A 25230-nucleotide genomic window follows, 5' to 3' on the forward strand; every position below is an offset into this window, starting at 1 on the left:
TGGATTTCCTAGTTCGGCCTGGGTGAGATTCTCTGAGGGGAGGGAATATAGCTATACGCAAAATTCCATGGCCCTGACGTAATATGACGTGGCAGTGTCTTCCCCACGTTCAGGAACATTTCATGCTCATTTCAATGAATGGAGCTTACATATTCCCAAGCATGGCAGACGTCACTGTGGCTTCCCCTCACACTCCTGATGCACCTACTCACCCCCTCAAATATGTTCTATTCTGCTCTGGCTCCTATTTTTTGTTTAAGTCGCCCCCAAAATGTCATTTAGATTGAAAGCTCTGTAGGACAGACTCTGTAATTCCCATTGTTTAACCTCCTGTTTAAAGCACCTGTAAAACTTACTGTATTGTCTCCATGTACTGTCTCTAACTCTGCAAAATTGTAACTTGTAATAATTAGATTGTAAGCTCTTCGGGGCAGGGACTCCTCTTCCGAATGTTACTTTTATGTCTCAAGGGCTTATTCCCATTATGTGTTATATGATTATGTCCCGCGCATTACTGCTGTGACGCGCTATGTACATAGATGGCGCTATATAAATAAAGATATACATACATACAAAGCACTGTGTATATTGGTGGCACTAAATAAATATATATACACATACATGCACTGCATCCTGTATAGTGCAGCCCTGGGGTTTAACCCTTTGAGTGCCCTATGACGTAGCCACAATGACATGGGCTCTGGGACTCCAGGGACCCTATAATGTAGTGGTGACATCACGAGCTTTTTTCCGCTGTTTTCTGGGGGGGCGAGATTGGCCCTCCGGCAGTCAAAGGGTTAAAGGCTTTGAAATTCAAGTGAGCAACCCCTACTTCAAGTCCCATCACAGCCCTGTGCAGAATGGATTATCAGGAGATAAAACGTGACAGCCGCAAAAATGTGCCTCGAATAATATATTTAAAAAATCCCCTTTTAAGGATGTTAGGTAAGCAAGGGGTTAACCCATCTGCCATACTCTGTGCCCGCCAGACATAGCGATGTGCCACACAGACCCTCCTTGTAGCAAAGGGATCTGAGAACATTACTAGCAGATGAGCCGGCTGTGTTATGCGGGGCTTGTGCCTTTGGGCAAGAAGGTGTCGGTGTTATCACAGGAGAAAGTGTTTGGGGGAAAACACAGAACATCGAGGGGCTGGCACAAAGCCTGTTTTTCTGTTCGTATATTCTCATTGGAAGTGTCTGCGTCTTTGTGTGCGCTCGCACTGCTCAGACTCCCCCGGCAGCACAGGGTTAACTGTGTGCGCTCCTCATATTTCCCCTTGTTTTGTGCCTGACAGGTATGCTGCTGTCTCCTGTTCCCGTGCGAAATGTCAAATGTCACCGATGCTGCCAATGTCCCGAGGCGTTGGACTCGACACGCCGGTTTTGCTTCAGGTTCGTGAGAAGTGGAGTTGAAGCTAAAATGTATTTGGGTTCTCTGCGTGTCCCTCACATCGGGCGATGATCTGTGAGGCGTCACGCACAGGGCGCAGTGTTCAGTAACAGTGAAGGCGGCTTTTATGTGGAGCTAAACACCAAATGAGAGAGGTGGGCTTGTGTGGGTGTGTGTACGTACGTGTGTAGGGTTGCCAGTTGGAGAAAGGTGTGACGTGCTCGAGACACACACACCTCTCACCTCTCTCTGCTCCATGCTGTTTCTTTCTCTCCTTGGCCCCACCCCCAGGATCCTGACACCTCTTCTTGATTGGCTACTGCTAGGTAATGCAGCCAGCCAATCAGGATGGAGGACGCTGCCTCCCCCCCCACCCCCGCCCACCCCCTAGCAACAGCCCAGCTCTCTCCCTGCTCAGGGAAATCCCGCGGCCCCCCAAGCCGGTCAGGTCACTATGTCCAAAGAGGTAATACCAGTATACACGTACACACCCAGAGAGGTAATACCGGTATACACATACACGCCCAGAGAGGTAATACCGGTATACACATACACGCCCAGAGAGGTAATACCGGTATACACATACACGCCCAGATGGGTAACCGGTATACACATACACGCCCAGAGAGGTAATACCGGTATACACATACACACCCAGAGAGGTAATACCGGTATACACATACACGCCCAGAGAGGTAATACCGGTATACACATACATGCCCAGAGAGATAATACCGGTATACACATACATGCCCAGAGAGGTAATACCGGTATACACATACATGCCCAGAGAGGTAATACCAGTATACACATACACGCCTAGAGAGGTAATACCGGTATACACATACACGCCCAGAGAGGTAATACCGGTATACACATACGTGCCCAGAGGGGTAATACCGGTATACACATACACGCCCAGAGAGGTAATACCGGTATACACATACACGCCTAGAGAGGTAATACCGGTATACACAAACACGCCCAGAGAGGTAATACCAGTATACACATACACGCCTAGAGAGGTAATACCGGTATACACATACACGCCCAGAGAGGTAATACCGGTATACACATACGTGCCCAGAGAGATAATACCGGTATACACAAACACGCCCAGAGAGATAATACCGGTATACACAAACACGCCCAGAGAGATAATACCGGTATACACAAACATGTCCAGCATTAACTTTTATTTTTTACTGGACAGTGTCCAAATACAGGACAGTCCGGTTCAATACTGGACACGTGGCAGCCCTGCGCGTGTGTGTGTGTGTGTATTACTAGCTAAAGTTAGCATTCCGTAGGTACAGACAGGAACCCAAAACCAGTACAGTACCTGCTATTTAGGGACAGTTACATGTTGCTAATAGATTACGATGCTCATATAATCCTTTATTATTTTATTTTAATTATCATGCAGTTTTTTGTCTGTTTTGTTTGTTTAAGGACGGTAGATTTTATGCCATATATTATATAAATGTGTTACGCCGCCTTTTAGATAACGACTTGCCCCAGGACTTGGCTGTTGCTAGTCCAAGCAGAATTAATTTGTATCATTTTCCTACCATTTGAATCCACTTTGGCTCAGGGGTAAATTCTTGATAAATCCACAGGGGAAAGAAAAATTGTTGGAATCAAAAAATGCCTGGGTAGAAAATGGCCAGCGGCCGCCTAGATACGATCATATGGCGGTATGAAGAATGGTATTTTCCTCAGACGCGCTATTAGAGAGGGTTGGGGTTCCTTATAATGTATCGGATGTCAGACACGTTATTAGAGAGGGTTGGGGTTCCTTATAATGCATCGGATGTCAGACGCGTTATTAGAGAGGGTTGGGGTTCCTTATTATGCATCGGATGTCAGACGCGTTATTAGAGAGGGTTGGGGTTCCTTATAATGCATCGGATGTCAGACGCGTTATTAGAAAGGGTTGGGGTTCCTTATAATGCATCGGATTTCAGACGCGTTATTAGAGAGGGTTGGGGTTCCTTGTAATGCATCAGATCTCAGACGCACTATTAGAGAGGGTTGGGGTTCCTTACAATGTATCTGCTCTCAGACACACTATTAGAGAAGGTTGGGGTTCCTTACAATGCATCAGATCTCAGACACGCTACTAGAGAGGGTTGGGGTTCCTTACAATGCATCTGATCTCGGGCATGCTATTGGAGAGGGTCGGGGTTCCTCATTATTGGGTATCAAAAAAGGTTAAAAACACTGGGCTAGAGCTTTTCCAACTCCCAATAATACCTTGCTGTGCTGGTCCTACTTGGAATGATATAATCTGCGAGATGATGCTCAGGCTAAACTGTAGTAGTAGTAGTATGTCTTTATTTATGGCGCTATATAAATATACATAGCGCTTCACAGTAGTAATACATGTTGTAATCATATAAATAACAAATAATATAAATAACAGGTCATGGGAATAAGTGCTTCAGACATAAGAGTAACATTAAGGAAGAGGAGTCCCTGCCACGAGGAGCTTACAATCAAATTTGTAGGTAGGAATAACGTACAGAGACAGTAGGATGGCGTTCTGGTAAGTGCGTCTGCAGGGGGCCAAGCTTTATGTATCAGGTGTATAGTATTAGCCACGGTGCTACTCATATGCTTAGTTAAGCAGGTGTGTCTTAAGGTGGGTCTTAAAGGTGGATAGAGAGGGTGCTAGTCGGGTACTGAGGGGAAGGGCATTCGAGAGGAAGCTCGGCTATTTCTGTCTCAGTAAGTTACGGAGGTGGTTCTTTGTTGAGCACTAAATTCCATTCCATCCACTGTTCTTAAGCCTGTTATAAATCTCGATAATTAAACTCTTTATGCAATCATTTTTGTCCTGCTTATATTTCTGGCCACACACCCAGGACCGCGGCTGCACGAACTCTGCGGGGGATCTGCTGCGGCTTCTTTCCAAGTTCCCTTTTTTTTTTCTTACTAAATGTTGCAAGAGAACATTTTGTAACGGGAAGAAAATATCTACGCTGGGCAGATACCACCCATGTCCTAGTGTGCCCGTAACTGCTCTCACTTACTGGAATACCTACTGCTGGATCACCGCATCAACCACAGACACAGCCCTTTAAACACCTGGCTCTGCATTTCCAGTTCCCTCTAGCACAAGGGCAGCCAACTCCTCAAAGACTACTAACAGCTCAGGTTTTCAGGATATTCCTGCTTCAGCACAGGATGCTCAATCAGTGGTTGAAGCTGGGACTGATTGAGCCACCTGTGCTGAAGCAGGGATATCCTGAAACATCTGAGTGTGAATTAGGGGAACCTGGTTCAATTACCCAGTGTCGGCTCCTTGTGACCTTGGGCAAGTCATTATTTCCCCGTGCCTCAGGCACCAACAAGATAGATTGTAAGCTCTGCAGGCCAGGGACTGTGTCTAACATTCCAATGTAAGATGCTGCTTACCACATGCTATCTTGTAATTAAGAAATGCCATTGATTCTAATATGTAAATATAAGTAGTTATAGCTCATTCCAAAGATAATGGCTTCCTGATGCTTCTTGCACAGGGGTGACCGGTCCAGGGTTGGCAGGCCCCTCTTATCCCCTGAAGAGATAGGAGGTTGCATAACTGCATCTGCTTTCCGCGTGCGTACCAGTGAGCAGTTATAACCAGAGCCCTTGGCGTCTACCCTGTCACATTGAAACTCTCAGCCATTATATCCACATTGACAGGCCTGTTATTTAAGAGGTCACGGGTGACTTCTTCGGCTAATAGTCTAGAAATCCATTAGCTGGTTTGCAAGCTGATTGCCATCAATGTGTCTGTTGGTGTGCATGATAACTGATCACAAGCTGAGAGTCTCATAAATCTGTCCTTCAGATGTAACATTTGCTGCAGTACATCTGTAGAGGAGACTTGTGAGGTCTCAAAATGCTCATGTGGATAATAATGCCTGAGAATGCACTCTCCCCATCACTCTCAATATTATCAATTACAGCAACAGTGCCACCTAGCAACAAAACCTTAACCATTTTTTAGTCCGACTACAAGATCTTGTTACTTTTCCTCATATTTAATTGTAAAATACTACAATTGTAGTCCATTCAATGTTTGTTTCAATACAACTTTTCATGTACTCTTTAAGATTCCTTTGCAGGTTTTAGGCTGATTTGCAATCAATAAAAGCTTGCAAAGGCAGTGCCGTCTTTAAGCCCAAAGGAAAGCAGCCGGTGTTGTGTCGTTTAAGATTTTCAAGCGGTTTCATGGGGACAGTCTACGTTTGAGACACTATAAAGCAATCAAAACAGGTCTATATTATTTTGCAGAACCCACCTGAGCCGGCTCCTACTTTTCCCAATTTATTTTCTTGAGCAGCTGGTGTTAGATCAGGGGGTGCTCAACTCCAGTTTTCAAGGCCCCCCTCCCCCTCCCATCAATAGGTCAGGTTTTCAGGATATCCCAGCTTCAGCACAGGTGACTCAAAGACTGAGCCTCAAGTTGAGTCACTTGCTCTGAAGCATGGAATGATTGAGCCACCTCAGCTGAAGCAGGGATATCCTGAAAACCTGACCTGCTGGGGGGGTGCGCAGGGCTTGAGGATTGGAGTTAAGCACCCCTGCGTTAGACAGCACTGCCGATTTACTTTGTTTAATCGTTTCCAGAGCTCTACATGGCAGCTGAAATATCGATTAGGATGCTTGTCTGATTGAAAAAAAGAAAACAACCAATGGACCGATGCCAGGCAAATTTCAGTGAGTTGTGGGGACATTAACATTTTAACTCCACGGTGAACAGAGCATTGAGAAGTTATCCATCTCTCCAATGTCAAGACTGAAAACATGCCTGAGCACAAGGTCTTACAACACCTGCCCACAGGGGCCTGCAGACCATTGGTGGGTAACAGAAGTGGGACCAATAACCATTTCATTTATTTGGCGTCTTGGGCTCGTTCCTGCCAAGGCAAAAATAAGCAGTTTGCAAACCTATCAATAGGGATGTATTATTTTGTCTGGATCATTGACCAGTAACTGAATGACTGGTTAAGTGAGACAAGGAATGGTGCATAAACAAGGACACTGACGGAAGGGGAACCTGGTGTCACCTAATGACCTTGGGCAGGTCCCCATGCCTCAGATTGTACAGCTGTCGACCAAATCACGGGACAAAATCGCAGCCAATTTTCCAAATACCTGCAGATTTAATGGCCCATTGGATTAACACAGCGGGGATCCCTGCATTTGAATGGGACTCACGCAGTGTGAATCCTACCGGGCGTCACCCATCTGTAATAGACATGCAGTAAGAGATAGTCTGAATCAGCCCCTCTATCTGCGAGAGACTAATAGGCGATCGCATGACTTATTTTAATACAGCATTGTAGCAGGGGGTCTCCGGAGCTGAATTGCATTGATTTCAGGTCCGGTAACCCCTGCTTCCGGAGTTACGGGCCTCGTTGTGAGGTGTCGGTATCCCAGTGGCCAGGTTTAAAATCTCCCGTGCTATGGCCCACGTGATCGGGGGATTTAAACAAACCAGAGGGATACCGGCACCCCGTAACCAACATAGCATCACAGAGCCTGTAACTCAGGAAGTAGGGGCCCCCCGGACCTTCAATCAATGCGGTCGCCTGTTAAGACTGAATCAGTCACTCCCTGCGTGTCTATTACAGACAGGTGAAGTCAGGTAGGATTCACAGCAGGGAGCCCTTCGGTGTGTGTTAATCCGATGGGCCATTAGTGTGGCCGGTGGAACCTCACGACATGCTAAGAGGTAACCTTGAGAGTTCTGCAAGGTAAATGGTCGACAACAGCTAGCTGCACGCGCGTCAGGGTAGGGAGCTTGCCTGTACAATTCTATGTACTGCAGCATATTGTATTAGTAAAGCACTATGAGCCCCATGGGGGAAAAAAGCATTCTATGAAGCCATACAGGTGACTGGAGTGTCAGTGACCATGAATGTAGTTAATGAAGGTTCCTTCCATTGCCCCTCTACAAAGCCTCTCCTAGACTGTACAACTAGGTAACTGCAAACTGGGAAACATCTACGTTAATACAGTTAAACAGATTGTTTCACTGAGAATTTGGGTGAAATCTACAGTAATTAATTCTACACAACATTGTACAAGACGGAAGTATTACCACATGGAATCCCCTCAGGCTAACGGCTTTTAACCTTTAAAGAGTTGCAGAATACTCAAATTATTTTAACCATCCGCAGCCTTCCCCTATGTACCCAAGGAAACAAATCATGAGCATTTTCCTGACAGAGTAACCGTAGGCGGTCCGGACAGGACCACATTTCACGGGCACTGATTAAGCAAAAGAAAAAAACAGACCACAAAATGCCAAATGATTCCATTTTACAAGAGAACATCCTTTATTAAGATCAGTCCGGACAAACAGATGACGACTTTCTGGATAATGATTTCCAAACGGGCCGCATCTATTGGTCTTTCAGTTCCTTCAGTCTTCTGATGGCGGATTTCACGGTGACAGCGGAGGTGGTGCTGAAAAAGGGAAAAATATAAAAGGGTCACAAGCAATAAAAACGTTACCTGGCGACATTCTCGTTATTCCTTTAATTAAAATAGGATTATCAACCCAGGATGTATTATTGGATTACAGCATCTGATTTCAACAGCGGTTCCGAGAAGCTCCAGAACCAGAAGTGCGGACTTGCAGGCCACACACTAATTACCGTATACTAATGAAGCAAATTAGGTCACTGTGGTGCTCGACTCCGGTCCTCAAGTCTCTCCCCCCCCCCCCCCCCCAACATGTTAGGTTTTAAGGATCGCAGCTTCAGCACAGGTGGCTCAATCAGTCCATGCTTCAGTACAGGTGGCTTCGACCGAGCCACCTGTGCTGCAGCTGGGATATCCTTAAAACCTGACCTGTTGGGGCGGGGGGAGGTCTTGCAGACCGAAGTTGAGACCCCATGTATTAGGACACCGTTAACTGCATTTGGCGTGTACTACATAGTATGAGATTCCCCAACAAGCATTTACAGCGAGCACCCCCTTCTTGGTGTCCTCGCATGATCAATACTGGGAGGGTATATAGCCTGTTACCCTGCCCCAAAACTGTGTGAACCCGGCTCTGCACTTTAACGTGAATAAAGAAAGCAGCGATTGTCCCGTCGGCTCTATCCCGTGCGCCGCGATTCTGTGCTGCCGGATGCATAGGATTCGGAGGCGGCCGCGGGCCTCTTAGATCAATCAGCACCGGGAGTAAAAAAATAAATATAAAGGTGACGCTCCAAGCGAAGTACTGACACATACTGAAGTGTGCCGATGGCAACATTTATTCTGTGTATGATAAATACTCCAGCAGTAATGTTACTTAGGGCCCCCCCCAAAAAGAAGGCAGACTGCATTGGAAGATCTCTCTTTGGGGTTCGCAGCAGTTACACCAAGGAGGGATAACTTCTTTACTTCAGACCTTTCATGCATAATTGAATATAGAGCATTTACTGAACAGCAACAGCCTGTGGCAGTCAAACAAGCAATTCAAGTGGATATGGATATAGACAGTGGTCGACAAATCACCAAAAAATCTACTCGCCACCTAGTATCAAACGTGTGGTGCTTGGGCCAATAGGAGCTCGCCACGATATTAAATCCACTCGCCCGGGGCGTGCAAATGTATAGGTTTGTCGAACACTGGATATAGATATATTATATACACACGCGCTTGAAGCAGGTGGTTTCCTGGAGCAGAACCCCATTAATTTCAGCTCTGGGGACCCCTGCTTCTGGAGAAACAGACCTCCACAAGAGGTGCTGCTAGCCGTTCTAACTGTTTAGCAGGGTTCACTATAAGGCTGCTTTTCAAAGCTCCCTCGCCCTGCGGGCCAATAGAAAGCCGTGACGTCACCCGGTGCGGATTCCTATTGGCCCACTTGACGCAGAAGCTTTGAAAAGCAGAGAGATCCGGCACCCCCTTCTGTAGCATCACTGGAAGCAGGGGGCCCCCGAAGCAGACAATCAGGTTCAGCTCTGGAGACCCCCTGCTCCAACCCGGTGTAAAAAAAATAAATGCTGTTAGGGGAAAAAATAAAAAAGGGACGCTCGGATTGCTACTGTTATATACCTGCAAATGAATACATTTACTGGTGTATGGGGTGCACACTGCACATGATAAAATGGTTAAAGACTAAACATTAAATTACCAGGGTCTATGAAACGTTATAATTGAATAAAATTGGGTACAAAGGTTTGCATCCGCAGGGCAAGTCAGACTACGTGTTCATAACCAAAGCTTTTTAAAAACGAAGGCTTTCCACACACGTTACGCAGCCTGCGCCGTTCGCTTTGCCGTGCTCCCTTACTTATAGGTCCAGGCTCCTCCAGCGACAATCTTCATGCAAGATCCGCAGTGCCAGATTCCAACAGCCTTTCTCTTCATTTTGGTCTAAAGCGAGAACAACAACTAATCACTTTACTGTACATATCACCCACCACGATACTGAAACGGGGCTACATCTGGTGACAGAGGTTTGTATTTCAAACCACTCCTCGCTAAACAACTTTTATAGATTTAAAAAGTCGGAATGGGACATTTTGCCACAACCAAACGGTCGCGGGCGAGTCACAGCGACTAGCCGCCGATTAATCGCTTCTAAGTTAAGTTGTGTTACGGTTTAGGGTGGGGGTATTTAAGGGTTTTTAGCCATTAGGGTAGGGGATTCATTTAATGGGATTTAGACATTTATCTTCGAGGTGAATCTTCCGGTGGCGGGGTGAGTTTCGGCGAAGCGCCGGCACCCATTTAATTGCAGTGAAACGGCCGCGGCCAAATGTCCTAGACAAGTTTAAAGTGACCCCCCCACCATAAATAGATTTCTTAAAATAAACACGCAAACACATGTGCGCAGTTTTAGACACGGGATTACATGCTCTCCCATCTAAAAACAAGAGGGGAAAGGATTTAAGTCACGTTCTTTTATATTAATTGGTTCATTGGGTGGACTAAAAGATGCAGCATTAAAAACTATCTTCAAATAATATATGGCAATAAGATGAATGATAAGACAAGCCTTTACCTTCCCACAGAAGGAACATGTATACTTGGCATGCTGGCTGATTTCAATTTTCTTGACCATCTTCCTAAGGGAAGCACCATAACGGGTCCCATATTTACCCACAATACCGACCTTCTTGGTGCGTTTGGCCTGGGAGAAAGAGACAACAAAACATTAGAAGCAAGACCATCACAAGTAACCACACAATACCATGCAGCAAGGGTGGCCAACTCCAGTCAAGGGACACCAACATGTCAGGTTTTCAGGATATCCCTGCTTCAGCACAGGCGATTCAGTCAAAGACAACCACTGATTGAGCCCCCTGTGCTGAAGCTGGGATATCCTGGACACATGACCCGTTGGTGGCCCTTGACAGGAGTTTCCCACCCCTAATCTAAAACCATTAACAAGTGATAACATTCCTCCATGTTTGACTTCGCCGGCAGTTCAGGAGCACGTATACATTTATATAGCGCCAGTTTACACGGCACTTTGCAAAATGACAACGCATGGCAAACAGCGTACCAACAAGGGGGATACGCGCAGCAGGTAGATGACCGCAAACGACAACGACCCTGTCCCCATGAGCTAACAATCAAGTATGGGAGCTGGAACAAAGGTGCCCCTTCCCTGTGTTTATACATTTTTATACCCTGGTATTGTAAGTATGTTACAGATTTCGTATGTACAGCACCCCCAAGCCACCAAATAGCTCCTGCAACCAAGCATAGGCCTGAAACAGGGGAGCAGATAAAGGTTTCCTTTCTATAGCACTGTACACGGCAGTGTACACGGCGCAGAGCATTTTGCAGCTCCTTGTCCCATAGAGCTTACACTCTAATAATGATGCATGAGGGCATTGGGCTTCAAAGGCAGTGACAACACCACGGAGCTGCTCCTTGAGGTATAGCCAAGGACACAGAAGCGGCCACGGTGGGGGTGACACAGAAGCGGCCACGGTGGGGCTTACACCAAATGCTCCCACAGGCAGACACGGGTGTGCATATGATAAAAGGGGGGGGGGGGGGCAGATCAGCCATGGAGGGTTCCCGGCACAGCCCAGGCCTCATTCATTCTATCCCCGTATAAACCAACCAGGACTCAGGGCCAATAAATAAGCCCACCCCGGGGCAGGGGAATTCCTTCAGCACCGGTGGAGACCCCGCGAGCGGCGGAGAGGGGCCCCAGGGAAAGGATGGAGACGGATTGAAAAAGTTGCCGGGGAGAGAGCGCGCAGACTCTCACCATCTTCCTGCAGGACCCGAGCGAAAAGGGAGCGGCCACGCGCGCATGCGCGATTTCAGCGCGCAAGCAGGAAGTAACCATAGAGAGGAGGAGGGGGCGCTCGTTGCTGTCTCTATGGTCTCCGGTCCTCCGCTGCTTCTCTGTCGCTTGTTTGTGACGCCGGCGGTCGGAGTTCGGTGTGTTTGGTTTCTGTGTTGGTTCTGCTCGCTCTCTCCGGCACCATGGCGGCGACCGCAGCGCCCTCTTCATCCTCCTCCTCCAATGCCCTCAACAAGCAGCCTCCCATCCAGTCCACGGCCGGGGCTGTGCCAGTCCGCAATGAGAAGGGTAAGATAGCCTCTTATCGGGGGGAGGGGGCTAATTTAGGCCGGGGATCGGTGATGGCTGTAGGCCGCAGCCGGGGGAGAGAGTTCTGCCACTGCGGGTCCAGGTTCTGCCTCTGCGGGCCCAAGCTGAGGGACCGGGACCGTTCATCATTCATCATGTTAATGCCAGATTCCAACAGCCTTTCTCTTCATGTTGGTCTCGAGAGATAAACAAAGTCATCATATTGTACCCGGCAACCTCCAGATGGAAACGGCTACATCCTGGGGGCAGATATTCTTGTTTGGAGACTTTTATTTTAGATAATATGTGACCCCCAACCCCCATTAAATCTTTCACATATAGGTTAATTGTAATACACATGCAAGCACGTAGGTGTGCAGTTTGGGACCGATGTTTACATTCTCGTATCCACAATGAGAACATTGAATTGGTTAATGAAGTGTATCTAAAGTAGCCCATTTGAAACCCCTAATCTGATCCCAGACAAGTTACGTGTATATGTGTCACTGTAAGCACTGCTAGTTTATAAAGGTGGAATGGAATGCGCAGTTCCAAAGTGCTGGGAAATAGTTTCAGGCGAGGAGAATCCTGCTTGTGCAGCCAACACAACATAGACAAATTCTTCAAAATGCAGGTCTCAAGACAGAGATACAAAGTACATCTCTAGACTCTACTTACATGTTCATAATGCAATGCTTCATTTATTGTGACAGCCAAGAACAGAGGTGGAACAATGTACCAGGTCCCATATGGACCTTTTATCAAGTGGACCTGTTATGATGAAAGGTCCATATAGGACCTGAAATGTTGTTCCACGTCTGTTCTTGGCTGTCACAATAAAGGAAGGATTGCATTGTGAACTTGTGAGTAGAGATGCACTTTGTACCCCTGTCCTAGAGGAGACCTGCATTTTAAAGAATTGGAATGGAATGTGCTACATATATTTTCTGACCATGTACTCCGTGCTGTACATATAATTTTCCCATGGCAATTTGTTCCTGCCCTGCAGAACTTAAAATCTAATTTTGTTGCTGGAGGCACATGGCGATAAAGTGACTTGCCCAAGGTCACAAGGAGCGGACACTGGGATTTAAAATGTTTCCCCACCTAAGGCAGTTCCAATACCACAGAGCTACTCCTTCAGCCTGTTTAATAACTGTCATTTTAACACTGCTAGTTTACCTGTAGTGCTGCATATACATTTTATACAACTCACTCCATGTTCAGAGCATAGCAGTGTTCAATAGAAGAGAACATGGCTATTACCCCGACATACCATATAACGTGTTGTGGGAGGTATTAAAGATGCAGCAGGACTAAATGGAAGTGAATGAGTAAATTCACTGTGTTTGGACATGGGGGAGAGCAGTGATTGGTGCTTCCATGCTGTTGAAATGGTTCCTTGATGAGTGATCTTGGTGAAGATTATTAGGAAGATGTTTTACAGGCTGTGGGATACCAGCTGTTTCTTATACAGAGATATCTAGGGCCATCAACTTTATGCGACTGTCTCATGAGAAAGCTACATTGTTTCATTAAAGATGATATAATCTGTTTCCGTTTTACACCATGTTATATAAAAATTGGTTTAATGTAGTGTAATCCTATACAGTATTCTGGTTTCCAGGTATAACACAAGTGCTATGTTGAGTAGCTCTGGTTCCTCACATATGTGCAGTTTGAGTGTGCGGAGCAGAGTGAGAGAGCTTTTTGACAGTATGAGTTAAAGTTGTGGCTGGTGGATAAAAGTGGACTCTGCCTCCCACAGGTGAAATCTCGATGGAAAAGGTGAAGGTGAAGCGCTATGTCTCCGGTAAAAGACCGGACTATGCGCCGATGGAGTCCTCTGACGAGGAAGAGGAGGAATTCCAGTTCATTAAGAAGGGAAAGGAGCAGGAAGCGGAGCCCAAGGAGCAGCCAGAGGAAAGCACCAGCGACCCACGTCTGCGCCGATTACAGAATCGTATGAACGAGGATGCGGAGGAAAGGTGATGGCCTCCAATTGCTAAAACCCTTTACGGTGTGAAGAACCCTTCTTGGCACAGAAGGAATTGTAATGCATGCCAGTTTGTTACTCATTTCCATTCCTTTTAGTTTTCACATATATGTAAACTCTTAAGAACACTGGTAAAACACGGCTTTTTAGGGATGTTTGTTTTCTTGGGGCTGAAATACTTTGTCTGGACAGGTTGGCCAGACATCGTAAGATTGTAGAGCCTGAGGTGATTGGTGAAAGCGAATCGGAGTCCGAGGTGGGAGAAGACTGGCACGTGGACCGAGAGGACACCAGCGAAGAGGAGGAGGAAGAGATTGATGATGAGGTATATGATGATCCAGCCTAAGACGCAGCAAACTGAATACATTTATCACAAAGAGAAGTCCTTGTTGAATCTTGCAAGCCAACTACTGAATTAGAGAGCTTGTGTTGTTTAATTGGATTATGAAAACTGCCAAGGCTTGGCTTCCCCAATGCCTGAAAGGCAGGTGAAGTTGTGTAATAGTATATATATATATATATGTGTGTAATACGAGCTTGAGACAAAAGGTGGCACTTAGTGCTCATTCGCATGTCATTTCCCAGAATCCCTTGCTGCAGTGGAACCGCTGTATGCTGGGTGACAATGGGGAAAGACAGGGTTGCAGACCTGTCTAAGACTTGCAAATGAACATACAGAAATATTTACAGTTGCTTTACTGTGGAGGGTTTTTGTCACTTTTTTTACCCACCATAACCTTAATGACAGTGGTGATTACCTAGTCTAGTCTCAAACCTGCTAGCCATTAAGACCAGCCTCACACTGATGATACCCATCAAGGTTGAAACATGTATGTGAGTGGGTCTAATGGCTTTGCATCTCATCCCAGCCTCTGTCTAAAAGCTGTGTTTAAAACAGCATGCATTGGCTTGAGGATTGGCTTGTGTAATACGAGCTTCAGACAAAAGGTGGCACTGAGTGCTCATTTGCATGTCATTTCCCAGAATCCCTTGCTGCAGTGGAAGCGCTGTATGCTGGGTGACAATGGGGAAAGACAGGGTTGCAGACCTGTCTAAGACATGCAAATGAACATACAGAAATATTTACAGTTGAGAGATATATATATATATATATATATATATATATATATATATATATATATGAGACAGCATACAGCAAGAGGTAGTCAAAAAAAAGATGTATTCAAAACATACTGTTACACAGATGCCAACGTTTCGGTCCCACAGGGAGACCTTCCTCAGGGCCGTGAGGAAGGTCTTCCTGTGGGACCGAAACTTTGGCATCTGTGTAACAGTATGTTTTGAATACATCTTTTTTTGGACTATCCCTTGCTGTATGCTGTCTCCTTTATTAGTTCACGGACTGGTAACTATGATATATATATTATATATATATATATTTTTATATATATATATATATACACACACACACGCAAAGGTATCAGTATATATATTTCTAGATCAGAAACACTGTTAATGAACTGAAGTTATAATCGCCATAAACAAGGATATCACACGTTACTTTGACATTCCAAGAACTTTTACCATTGCACGTTTGCTTTAATGATTTTGTGCGTATTATCAGGAAATTGAGCGTCGCCGTTGTCTGATGCGTCAGCGAGCTGAAGAGAGAAAGAACGAGGAGATGTTGGAAGTGTTGGAAGTGGAAGACGAGGGCAAATCTGGGGACGAACCAGAGTCTGAATCCGAATATGAAGAATACACGGACAGTGAAGATGAAGCAGAACCGCGACTTAAGCCTGTGTTCATTCGCAAGTAAGGGGGGGAAAGGCCACAATATGGGCAGCCTAGGGTGGGATGTGTTGTTTTTGTAAATTCAAAAGGGGATGATTGCATCATTGAGAAATATTCAGTCAATAAGTATGAGATTTTAGTTTGTAGAGCTAAAATAACATGGAACGACAGTAGCAAAAGTGTCAGCAATGTACACTAATGCTTTGCAAAATCGTCAATACGCACTTATAATACGGTGCCTGCAACAATCCTAAAATCCGACAAAAGGAAAGGAAATCCTTATACAAAGATATGTCATTTCAGCTGCCTATAAGTTAATGGCTAAGTGGAAAGAGGCGTGCAAAAGGGCGCTCCTGTGTGGATAGTGAAGTGCAATAAATAAAGGTGACATAAATTATAGCTGTAGTGATCAGATGACACATAAGCAATATTCACCACATCAATATGTGGTGTGCTAACATGCAACAAGTAATCACTAATGTGCAGGGATGCAGAAAGAATCATTCTTAAGGCAGCTCAACCCCCTATTGAAGAACCGTTCCCGTGGCTCTTCTGTGGCAGTCTTTGATGAAGGGGAGCGCAGGTCCACGTTTGAAAAGAGAAAAAAAAAATAACACGAATGGTGCAACACGTTCTGTTGATTTGTATTCATTTGTTAAGGAGGAAGGGGAGGTTTTACTCTCATTGCCCCAATAAATTAAGGCAGATCAGAGACACATACTCTGTCTGACGAGAGCGTGGGGTTCGCCTGGGACTGGATAGGTAAGTACCCAGTGTAAGGCTCAGCTGTCTGACTGTGGGTCAGGTGACTGGAGGTGGGAATCGGTACAAATGTTTGCGTGGATGATTTTAAAAATGATAATTGTTGGAAAGTAAAATAAAAATAATTTCCAAGTTGACATAAGCGCTAACCTGCCATATCCTTCATAAGGACGCCATATTGTACTTTTTACTTTGCCACCATTAGACAGGACTGATGCTTTAGAAAGGCCGTGCTGCCCTTACACATCTGTTGCTAATATACGTACATTTATAGCTTAAACCAGGGGTGCGCAAACTTTTTTTTGTCTGCGTCCCCCCTTACCTTTTCTCCGGTGTCACCTGACCCCGAGTCGGCATTTGACTCCGCGTTGCCAGAAGCCGCCGGAGACAAGGTAAGGGATATACAGAGGCCTCGCCCCCGCGCAACCCTGGCTTAAACATTGAATTTTTTGGGGAAGGACATTTTTTGACAACTCTTAACATTGCAGGAAAGACCGCGTAACGGTGCAGGAAAGAGAAGCCGAAGCGATCAAGCAGAAGGAGGTGGAAGTGGAGGCAAAACGGATGGCAGAAGAGAGGCGCAAATACACCTTGAAGGCGAGTGCTTGGCGCGACCGACGCGTCACGATGATCTTGATCCGTTCGTGTCGGGTCGCGTAACCCGGTCTTCTCAATTCCTTCAGATTGTGGAAGAAGAGACGAAAAAAGAGATCGAAGAGAACAAGCGATCCCTGGCCGCGCTCGACGCTCTGAACACAGACGACGAGAACGACGAGGAGGAGTACGAGGCATGGAAAGTGCGAGAGTTAAAACGCATCAAACGCGACCGTGAAGAAAGAGAAGCGTAAGTGTTTCCTTTTAGATCCTTACATGCAGGTCGGTACATAAAGTATCAGTTTGTTTTCCCGACGCTCCTTGTAATGAGCAAACCGTGGTGAGATTCTGGTATGGCTGCAAGCGAGTAGGAAGCGTGTCCTACAGATTAGTAAACAAAGGACATGCACAGCGTGGGGAAGTTAGGGCACTGGACACAACAGAATGGGGGAACACACTTTTTTAGTTTAGTACGGTTATAACTCACATGCTGCCAGCTGGCATTCGATGTCATTGTTTTTTCTTGTTTTTTTACTTGAATGTTATTAAACTTTCCAAAACCAAAAGGAGCAGGAGAGGATACACAAGAAGGGGCGTGGGGGGTGTAGAGTGCATCTCCAGGTTACATTGTACAGAAGCTTCTTACCGCAGATAAGAACATTGGGCGTACAAACAGTGCTCCTACATTGCTTAGAAACCCATTCTTCCTTTCTTCTATCTTTATTTACTGGAAAGGGCCCATCTTTAATAAAACCAACTGGCTCAGTTCCACAAACTCTTTTCTGTAATGTGTTTGGTGCCTTTATTTTAAATTATTTTAGATTAAATCTGCCCATACTTATCTATCAAACCAGGGGCCCCAAACTTTGTCATATTTTTTTTACATTGTTTGAGAAAAGCAGTCATTTTTTCCATAACTCTCACTTCTTCCATTCTCCATATCACACTGGCTGTTGATGGAGTTCATGGGTTCATCATGAACCTTCTGAGAAGCTGCACTAGGCTCCTCCGCTTCGATAGAGATTGATATGTTTGTTACTTTTTCTTTCCTTGTGTTATGTTTTTAATACTTTAACTTCCCAGTCAAAGGGAATGTGATAGAACCATCTCTACTGTACTCGCTGACATCTTCGTCTTCACCCCTTGTAACACAGGGTGGAGAAGGAGAAGGCGGAGATTGAACGAATGCGGAACATGACCGAGGAAGAACGCCGCGCCGAGCTCCGCGCCAACGGCAAGGTGGTGACCAACAAGGCCGTGAAAGGAAAATACAAGTTCCTGCAGAAATACTACCACAGAGGGGCTTTCTTCATGGTAAATAGCAACAAGGGCTCGCACATCTGGGGTCCCCCATAACAAGGGCTCGCACATCTGGGGTCCCCCATAACGAGGGCTCGCTATTTGCTGCTGACAAATCTAAGTTGTTTGTTTCTTCTTCTCCCCCAGGATGAAGATGAGGATGTGTATAAAAGGGATTTCAGCTCGCCTACACTGGAGGATCACTTCAATAAGACCATCTTACCCAAAGTCATGCAGGTACCGATTGCTTTAGTCCATCTCGTTTCTTCCTGGGCACATGGTTTTAAAGCAGCATTTTGAAAATAATGTGATTTAAGGTGGGGTAACAAATAAAAATATCCCTTGTGAGCACATTCACATGTCTCAGACACAACCCTGTCTTTCCCCATTATCTCTTAGCACACAGTGCTTCCACTGCATTCAGGGATGCTGGGTAATGACATGCAAACGAGCAGTCACCTTTTACTACTTATCCATTTTAACATGGCACCCCTATAAGCTTATGCCTGCTGCATTACCAGCGTTTCACCACAGCCAGCGTTAAAGGGCAGAGCCAGTCTTGGCAACCTAACTGTGGCTTTAATTGAAGCCCTACCTAGGTGTGAAGGTGATGAATTGGAAAACACGACTGCATGTAATCACATCCTAAATGTTGCTATTGCATACATTTTAAAGACATTAGTGATAAGCAACATTCACAAATTCAATAAATAAAATTAAAAAAAAAACTTCAGTTCATAAACAAAATGAATAAATCAGTCAAGGGGAGGGTATTGGTGCAGCTCTCAAGAAATTCTTCCCTAACTCCATACAAGTGGGAAAAGTACAATGTAAGCGCCCACAACCTCATACCTCTGTGTAGGATCTTTTATTCCAATACGAATTTCCGTAAAATCACACTTACAAACCAAGTTGTGATCCGATCACGTGTAGAATGAAGTGCAGCCCTCTTCCTTGCACTTAATCCCTGTCCCGTCAGCCTCCCTCTGCTCTGCAGTTTGACCTTGCTCCCAGCGTGGTCTGCTTCCTGGATGAGGTCACAATCCTGCGTCTGACAAGAATGCACTGCACCTAGCCCAACGCATTTTGTGGTTGCTAACCTCACTTCAGCAGGGAATTACTATGTACCTGATTCTAGATGTGCTTTGGTCAGTACGTGTGTTCACTGATTTTTATTCATATTGAAATAATAGGTCCTATGCTATAAGTGGCATAGTTATGTGCGCTTGGCTTTTAGATTGTACACGTGGTATAGATTTATTGTTATAAAGTCTTGTTTTAGATTTGTCCTCTCCGTGAAGCTAGAGACCGATATCAAACTTGTTTTACAGGTCAAAAATTTTGGTCGTTCTGGTCGCACAAAATACACCCATCTGGTTGATCAAGACACCACTTCATTTGATTCTGCATGGGGACAAGAGAGTGCTCAAAACACAAAGTTCTTCAAACAGAAGGCTGCAGGTGTACGGGATGTGTTTGAGAGGCCATCGGTGAAGAAAAGGAAGACCACATAATGGCAAACGTGTGATAAAAATGACTGGTTTGGGGAATACAGATAGTGGTGAAAGGAAGCAACTCGAGGACTATAAAGTGTATTCACCAAGTTTGGGTATTGTACATATTTTGAAAGGACCGTACATGTTAAATTTACTTTCAGCACCAGTTTAAAACGGGAGGTTCAGGGGGAAACAGGCAGTATGTGACAGAGCCTTCCCTTTGTAAAGGATTTTATTTGCTTTTGTTGCTTCTTAATGGAGAAGCCTTGTTTATGAATACAGCCTTTCTGGTGTCAGAGGAACCTGTAACATTATTACATTGAATTGTATTTTATTGACATGGCGATAGTTGAAATGGGTATAGAGATTCGGATATAACGGCTTGTATCTCTGTGTAGTACACATTGTTGCCTATTGGCAAACTATTCCATGAGAACTCCTGCTAGAAGCAGGGCAAAAACATTTATCCCTGAATCCTTTTGACTTAACAGGGACTACACCTTTCTAATTCAGAGAATATTGAGCAAGCAGCACTAGTACACAATTATCCACAAAGCTTTTATAAAGATGGTGTTTTTTATTCTAAATAAATTAGTACACATGGTCATTTTGTCTCAGACGTATATCTAAGTAAAGCCCAAGGTGTCCAGTGTTTGGGGTATAAGGTAAACGGCACTGAGATTTCTAATCACCATGTCCACAGCAATACTGTAAGTCTCCTTTAGCAAAACATGGAAAGACGGAATTCTTTGTAACAAGCAGAAGCTCAGTTGGTGAGAGCAATCAGTGCATCCACCACATTTCCCATGTGTTCCCGCAAGCTTCGTTCTGCGGCCGTTCGAGGAATCTCCATTTCATTCATCTGAGGGATAGAAAAGAAGACTTAAGTATATTTGATTTTGTAGAACCTACAGGATGAATGGAAAGAACAGGTTTTTTTGTGAAAATGCATTTACATTTTACTACATCCTGCCAATCACCCCTAGAAGTGAGGCTATGAATCGGTCACTGGAAATTTGAGCTGTGTCAATATTCAACGCGGGCAAGCAGCCCATCACTGTGTACACCCTGGCTGTGTGCTTTGTTTTCAGTACAGTCCTGTCTATACTTCCAAGTACAGAAGCAAAGAAACTGACAAATTTGAATAACCCAGCCTCCATTTCCTTAAAGGTTAATTTGCGACGGTTAGTCTTCATATAGAAAACAGTGTTACAATTTAGAGAATATGGATGAAATACAAAGAATCACTAACTCCAAGTGAGAAGTGCTTATGAATTGTGATAACTGGTATAAAACTACCACTGTGTTTAAATGTGACAAGTACATTTCCCATATCGTTTAACACTAGACCAAAAAGTAGTAAGACGTGGGTACGTCCTACGCTTTATATACACTTGATATATATTAAAAAAAAAAACCCTCTGCTTTGCCAAGCCCATAAAGGCATATATACTGGGTTATACCAAAGTTAAGTCTCAGAGCTAATTGTGTGTAACTACAATGCTTTCCACTGAGCACCAGAGGAAAATGCATTTAAGCTACTCGCAATCACCTTGGCAACACCAGAGTATTGCCGTGCACACAATCTGCTACTTTTACATAAAGTGGAGATCTACATATTTCTATTGATTATCATTCTATGTATACATCCCTACCCATGAAAGTATGTCCCATATATCTGCTTAATAAATCAGATTGCTTCAGTATATTATTTCACAACATAAAACCAGCAATCCCACGTAGGTATCATTTATCCCCTTACAGAATAAAAAACAGAAGGTCCTCTGGAGCTGAACTGCAATATTTTTAGCTCCCAGTTGTGGGCGGTTTATTATTTAGGGAAATCAAAATGGCGCCAAATCTTGCTGCTCCTGCAGCCCAACAGGAAGTCACAATGTCATCAAGCACCCTCTCTCCACCTTTAAGACCCATCTTAAAACACGAAGCATATGAGTAGCTCTGGCTGATACTATACACCCCATACATCAACCGTGGCCCCTTGCAGATGCATTTACCAGAACACCCGCCTACTGCATCTACGTTCTTCCTACTTACCACTTAGATTGTAAGCTCTTTTGGGCAGGGACTCTTTCCTAACGTTACTTTTAGGTCTCAAGCGCTTATTCCCATTGTGTTATATTATGTTACATGTATTACTGCTGTGTACATGGATGGTACTATATAACGATATACATAAACCTGTGATGACATTGCGGCTTCCTGATGGATATTTAAATGTCCATGAGGGAACACCGGTAACTAAAGCGCTAACTATCCTGGGAAACAAGCCCGCCCCTCCCCAAGCTATAAAATAGCCAGGTTCAGCTCTAGAGGACTGCTCAGTTTGTTTGCTGTAAAGTTAAATCCATTGGGTAGGATTCCTGAACTTGGCAACGCCCAAAACGCAATCATAGCCACGCTCACAATAAGTTCCACATCTTCCTTCTTGATTGTAACCTTGGCCAACTCCTTTTCTCTGAAAATGGAAGAGGATTTGTTTAGTGGTAGAACTTTAGCAATAGTAGTTGTAAAAATACTATCAACATTACTACTGGGAAAGTGAAATACTTCATGTCAGCATGTTACAGAGGAATTAATCTTTTAAAATGACATTTCATGTCAAAATGTATTTTGACGCAGGCACTGGAAAGTCATAACCGCTTTAGTGAAATCTCCTATATAGATCTTAAAAACATTTCTATTTCTCAAAATAGAACTATATTCACTAACTACTTTATTTATTGTATTAAATAGTCATTCAGAACAAAAATATATAAAGCATCCAAATCACCTTTCTTGTTTTGCCTTCTGTTCTCTTGACCGCCTGTCTCCGATCACAGACATTGCCTAAAAAGGGGAGGGGAAACAAATGATGCTTTAATTTGATGACACGAGACCATGCGCTACCTTCATGTTTAAGCAAAGAAATATCCTTCAGAACTGACTGCCACATTCTGGATTCTACATTACAGAGAACGTGTTATTGGATGTATTTGCTTGTTAATTTCCTCCCTCCTATCATGTGTCAGTTATTTCTAATCTCCCCTGTTCTGTTCAATGGAGGTGAGAAATATTCAATTTGAATGTCACGTTTTGGTCCAGTTTCCCTCAAATTTAAATCAAACTCGCCTCCCTCCTCTCCCCTCCAACCTCTTCTACCTCCCCCAGCCTCTCTCCCCTCTCCCACCCAGCCTCTCTCGCCTCTCCCACCCAGCCTCTCTCGCCTCTCCCACCCAGCCTCTCTTGCCTCTCCCACCCAGCCTCTCTCCCCTCTCCCACCCAGCCTCTCACCGTCTCCAGGTTGGAGCTCTGAATCTCCTTTTCCTCCGCATAGTCGGTGACCCTCTCCAGATCCGCGGCTCCGCTGTCATGTTTGCGCGGTTTGTCCGCCGGCCGCTCGCTGCAGTTCTCCTCTGTCTCTAGCTCCAACTCCACATCGCCTTCGGTCGCCATCTTCCCCCTCCTCCTACACCGGAAGAGCAGCGCGGCCTGCACGCGACTTCTACTTCCGGCAGCACACACTCCCCTTACGTCACTTCCAAAGCAAGAGCCTGTCACTTTACCGGAAGTAGAGGCCTGACGCTTCGGTGGCCATATTGGATTTGGGCACAGCAACTGAATATTCTAAATATTCAATACTAAAGCCTGTCAGACCTCACTCATTGCCAAAATAATGAATACAAGTTAACTGCAGAAGATAATGCAATACTTGGTTGCAAAATGCATCATTCTGCCACTTTTACTCCCTAAAAATTGACTCACCCAAAGCAAGTCAAAGGAAGGTTCATTAATTATTATCCCTCATTTAAATGATCCCATAGGAGCTCCCACATTAGTGTTTCATCCACAATACCAGTCCCCCTAATTATTTCTCATAATCTAAGACTTATGAACCTATTTGGAAACATACACATGAAATGTTGATGTGTCATGACATTTAGCGAGCTATAATACCCAATAATGGGTACATGTGTATATGATAGTTCATAGTTCATAGTATGTATCGTAAATACATATGTCAAATTAGGTGTACAACATTTTGTGTCATACTGGTCATTCTGATTTTAACGAGAGAGACGGGGAAGCAATTGATGTGAGGAATCGGTACATTGGCATTTATTAATATTTAACGGTACTCCAATCCCATCGTTATCGAATAGGCCTGCAGTATATTTAGCAGCAATGTGTTGTATTCATCTCTGGCAGCAAAGATGTTAGTTTCCCCCTACATTAATAGATAAGGATTAATTCATGGATTACCCTGTTCCGTGGTTTCCTTGCCTACTGGTAGACTTTTGTCACAGTTCCTTAATGTCTGGTGTTCCTAATAAGTTACCTCATAGCTGCCTGCTGCTTTGTTATCCTGGCTAAAAAAAGATTTATTAATAAGCTTAACTACCGATCTACGTCTTCTTAATGCTGTGTGTTCTTAACCAACTCATTTCAATGAAGGAAATGTCCCAGAGACAGCGAATAGTGTGGTCACATTGTTTTATTAGCTTCTGCTGGGATCTTCCTCTCACTTACAAAAGCATTAGCAATCCTATGCAGACAGCAATTGTAATTGCCACAGGTGGGTTTGTGTTGCTACATCAATAGTAGTGGAGTACATCGTTGCATAGTCGATGAGGTTGAAAGAAGACATATTTCCATCAAGTTCAACATATGCTACATTTAGACGGCAGATACTTTATCCTATATTTGTACTTGCAGTATATTGATCCAGAGGAAGGCAAACAAAAAACCCCCAGTGACATACAGTATCATCTAATGATATGTCATAAGGGGGAAATAATTTCCTTCCTGACTCCAAATATACTCCCTGGATCAACATCCTTCCCATGTTTACTTATTTGGTTTATCCCTGTATACCTTTCCTTTCTAAAAAGATGTCCAATCTTTTTTGAACAAATCTATTGTATCTGCCATCACAGTCTCCATGGGTAATGAATTCCACATTTTAACTGCACTTACTGTAAATAATGATTTCCTTTGTTGCTGGTGAAATCTCCTTTCTTCCAACCTTAAGGGATGACCCAGAGTCCTTTGTACTGTCCTTGGAATAAATAGTTCTTCTGAAAGCTCCTTGTACTGTCCCCAAATATATTTGTATATAGTTATCATATCTCCTCTTAGACGCCTCTTTTCTAATGTAAATAAATCTAATTTAGCTAGCCTCTCCTCATAAATTAGATTGTCCATCCCCTTTTTTAATTTAGTGGCTCTTCTCTGCACTCTCTCTAGTTCCATAATGTATTTTCTAAGGAGTGGTGCCCAAAATTGTACTCCGTATTCAAGGTGTGGTCTTACTAATGCTTTGTAAAGGGGCATAATTATGTTTACTTCCCTTCCATCCATTGCCCGTTTAATGCAAGATAAGATC

General features: G+C 44.4%; 3 protein-coding genes across 4 annotated transcripts in view; 1 reads left to right on the forward strand and 2 right to left on the reverse strand.

Annotated features, from left to right (window-relative positions):
* Positions 1–7703: 7703 nt before the first annotated feature.
* The window catches only part of RPL37A (ribosomal protein L37a), a 359890-nt gene continuing 342363 nt past the window's right edge, over positions 7704–25230 (reverse strand). Inside the window, exons 1-4 of one of the 2 annotated variants that reach the window (XM_075575506.1) lie at positions 11619–11882; positions 10395–10523; positions 9681–9763; positions 7704–7857 (exon numbers count right to left, since the gene is read on the reverse strand). In XM_075575506.1, the coding sequence (XP_075431621.1) occupies positions 7794–7857; positions 9681–9763; positions 10395–10523; positions 11619–11867 (525 nt within the window). In that variant the 5' untranslated portion in view covers positions 11868–11882 and the 3' untranslated portion in view covers positions 7704–7793. Of the gene's footprint in view, positions 7858–9680; positions 9764–10394; positions 10524–11618; positions 11883–25230 lie in introns of those variants that run through there. The other variant, XM_075575507.1, reaches the window with a different exon arrangement.
* On the forward strand, positions 11748–20454 carry MFAP1 (microfibril associated protein 1). The gene is made up of 9 exons (XM_075575501.1): positions 11748–11945; positions 13714–13933; positions 14134–14266; positions 15527–15717; positions 16947–17055; positions 17142–17302; positions 18207–18366; positions 18499–18588; positions 19683–20454. Exons 1-9 carry the CDS (start codon positions 11840–11842, stop codon positions 19863–19865), a joined length of 1353 nt encoding a protein of 450 aa, XP_075431616.1. The 5' UTR covers positions 11748–11839; the 3' UTR covers positions 19866–20454.
* Positions 20405–23346, reverse strand: HYPK (huntingtin interacting protein K). The gene is made up of 4 exons (XM_075575508.1): positions 23139–23346; positions 22639–22694; positions 22272–22323; positions 20405–20709 (listed from the first exon to the last, which is right to left on the reverse strand). The coding sequence occupies exons 1-4, from the start codon at positions 23298–23300 to the stop codon at positions 20614–20616; spliced, it is 366 nt and encodes a 121-aa protein (XP_075431623.1). The 5' UTR covers positions 23301–23346; the 3' UTR covers positions 20405–20613.

The sequence above is a fragment of the Ascaphus truei genome, chromosome 18, assembly GCF_040206685.1.
Source record: "Ascaphus truei isolate aAscTru1 chromosome 18, aAscTru1.hap1, whole genome shotgun sequence".
Classification (NCBI taxonomy): Eukaryota; Metazoa; Chordata; class Amphibia; order Anura; family Ascaphidae; genus Ascaphus; species Ascaphus truei.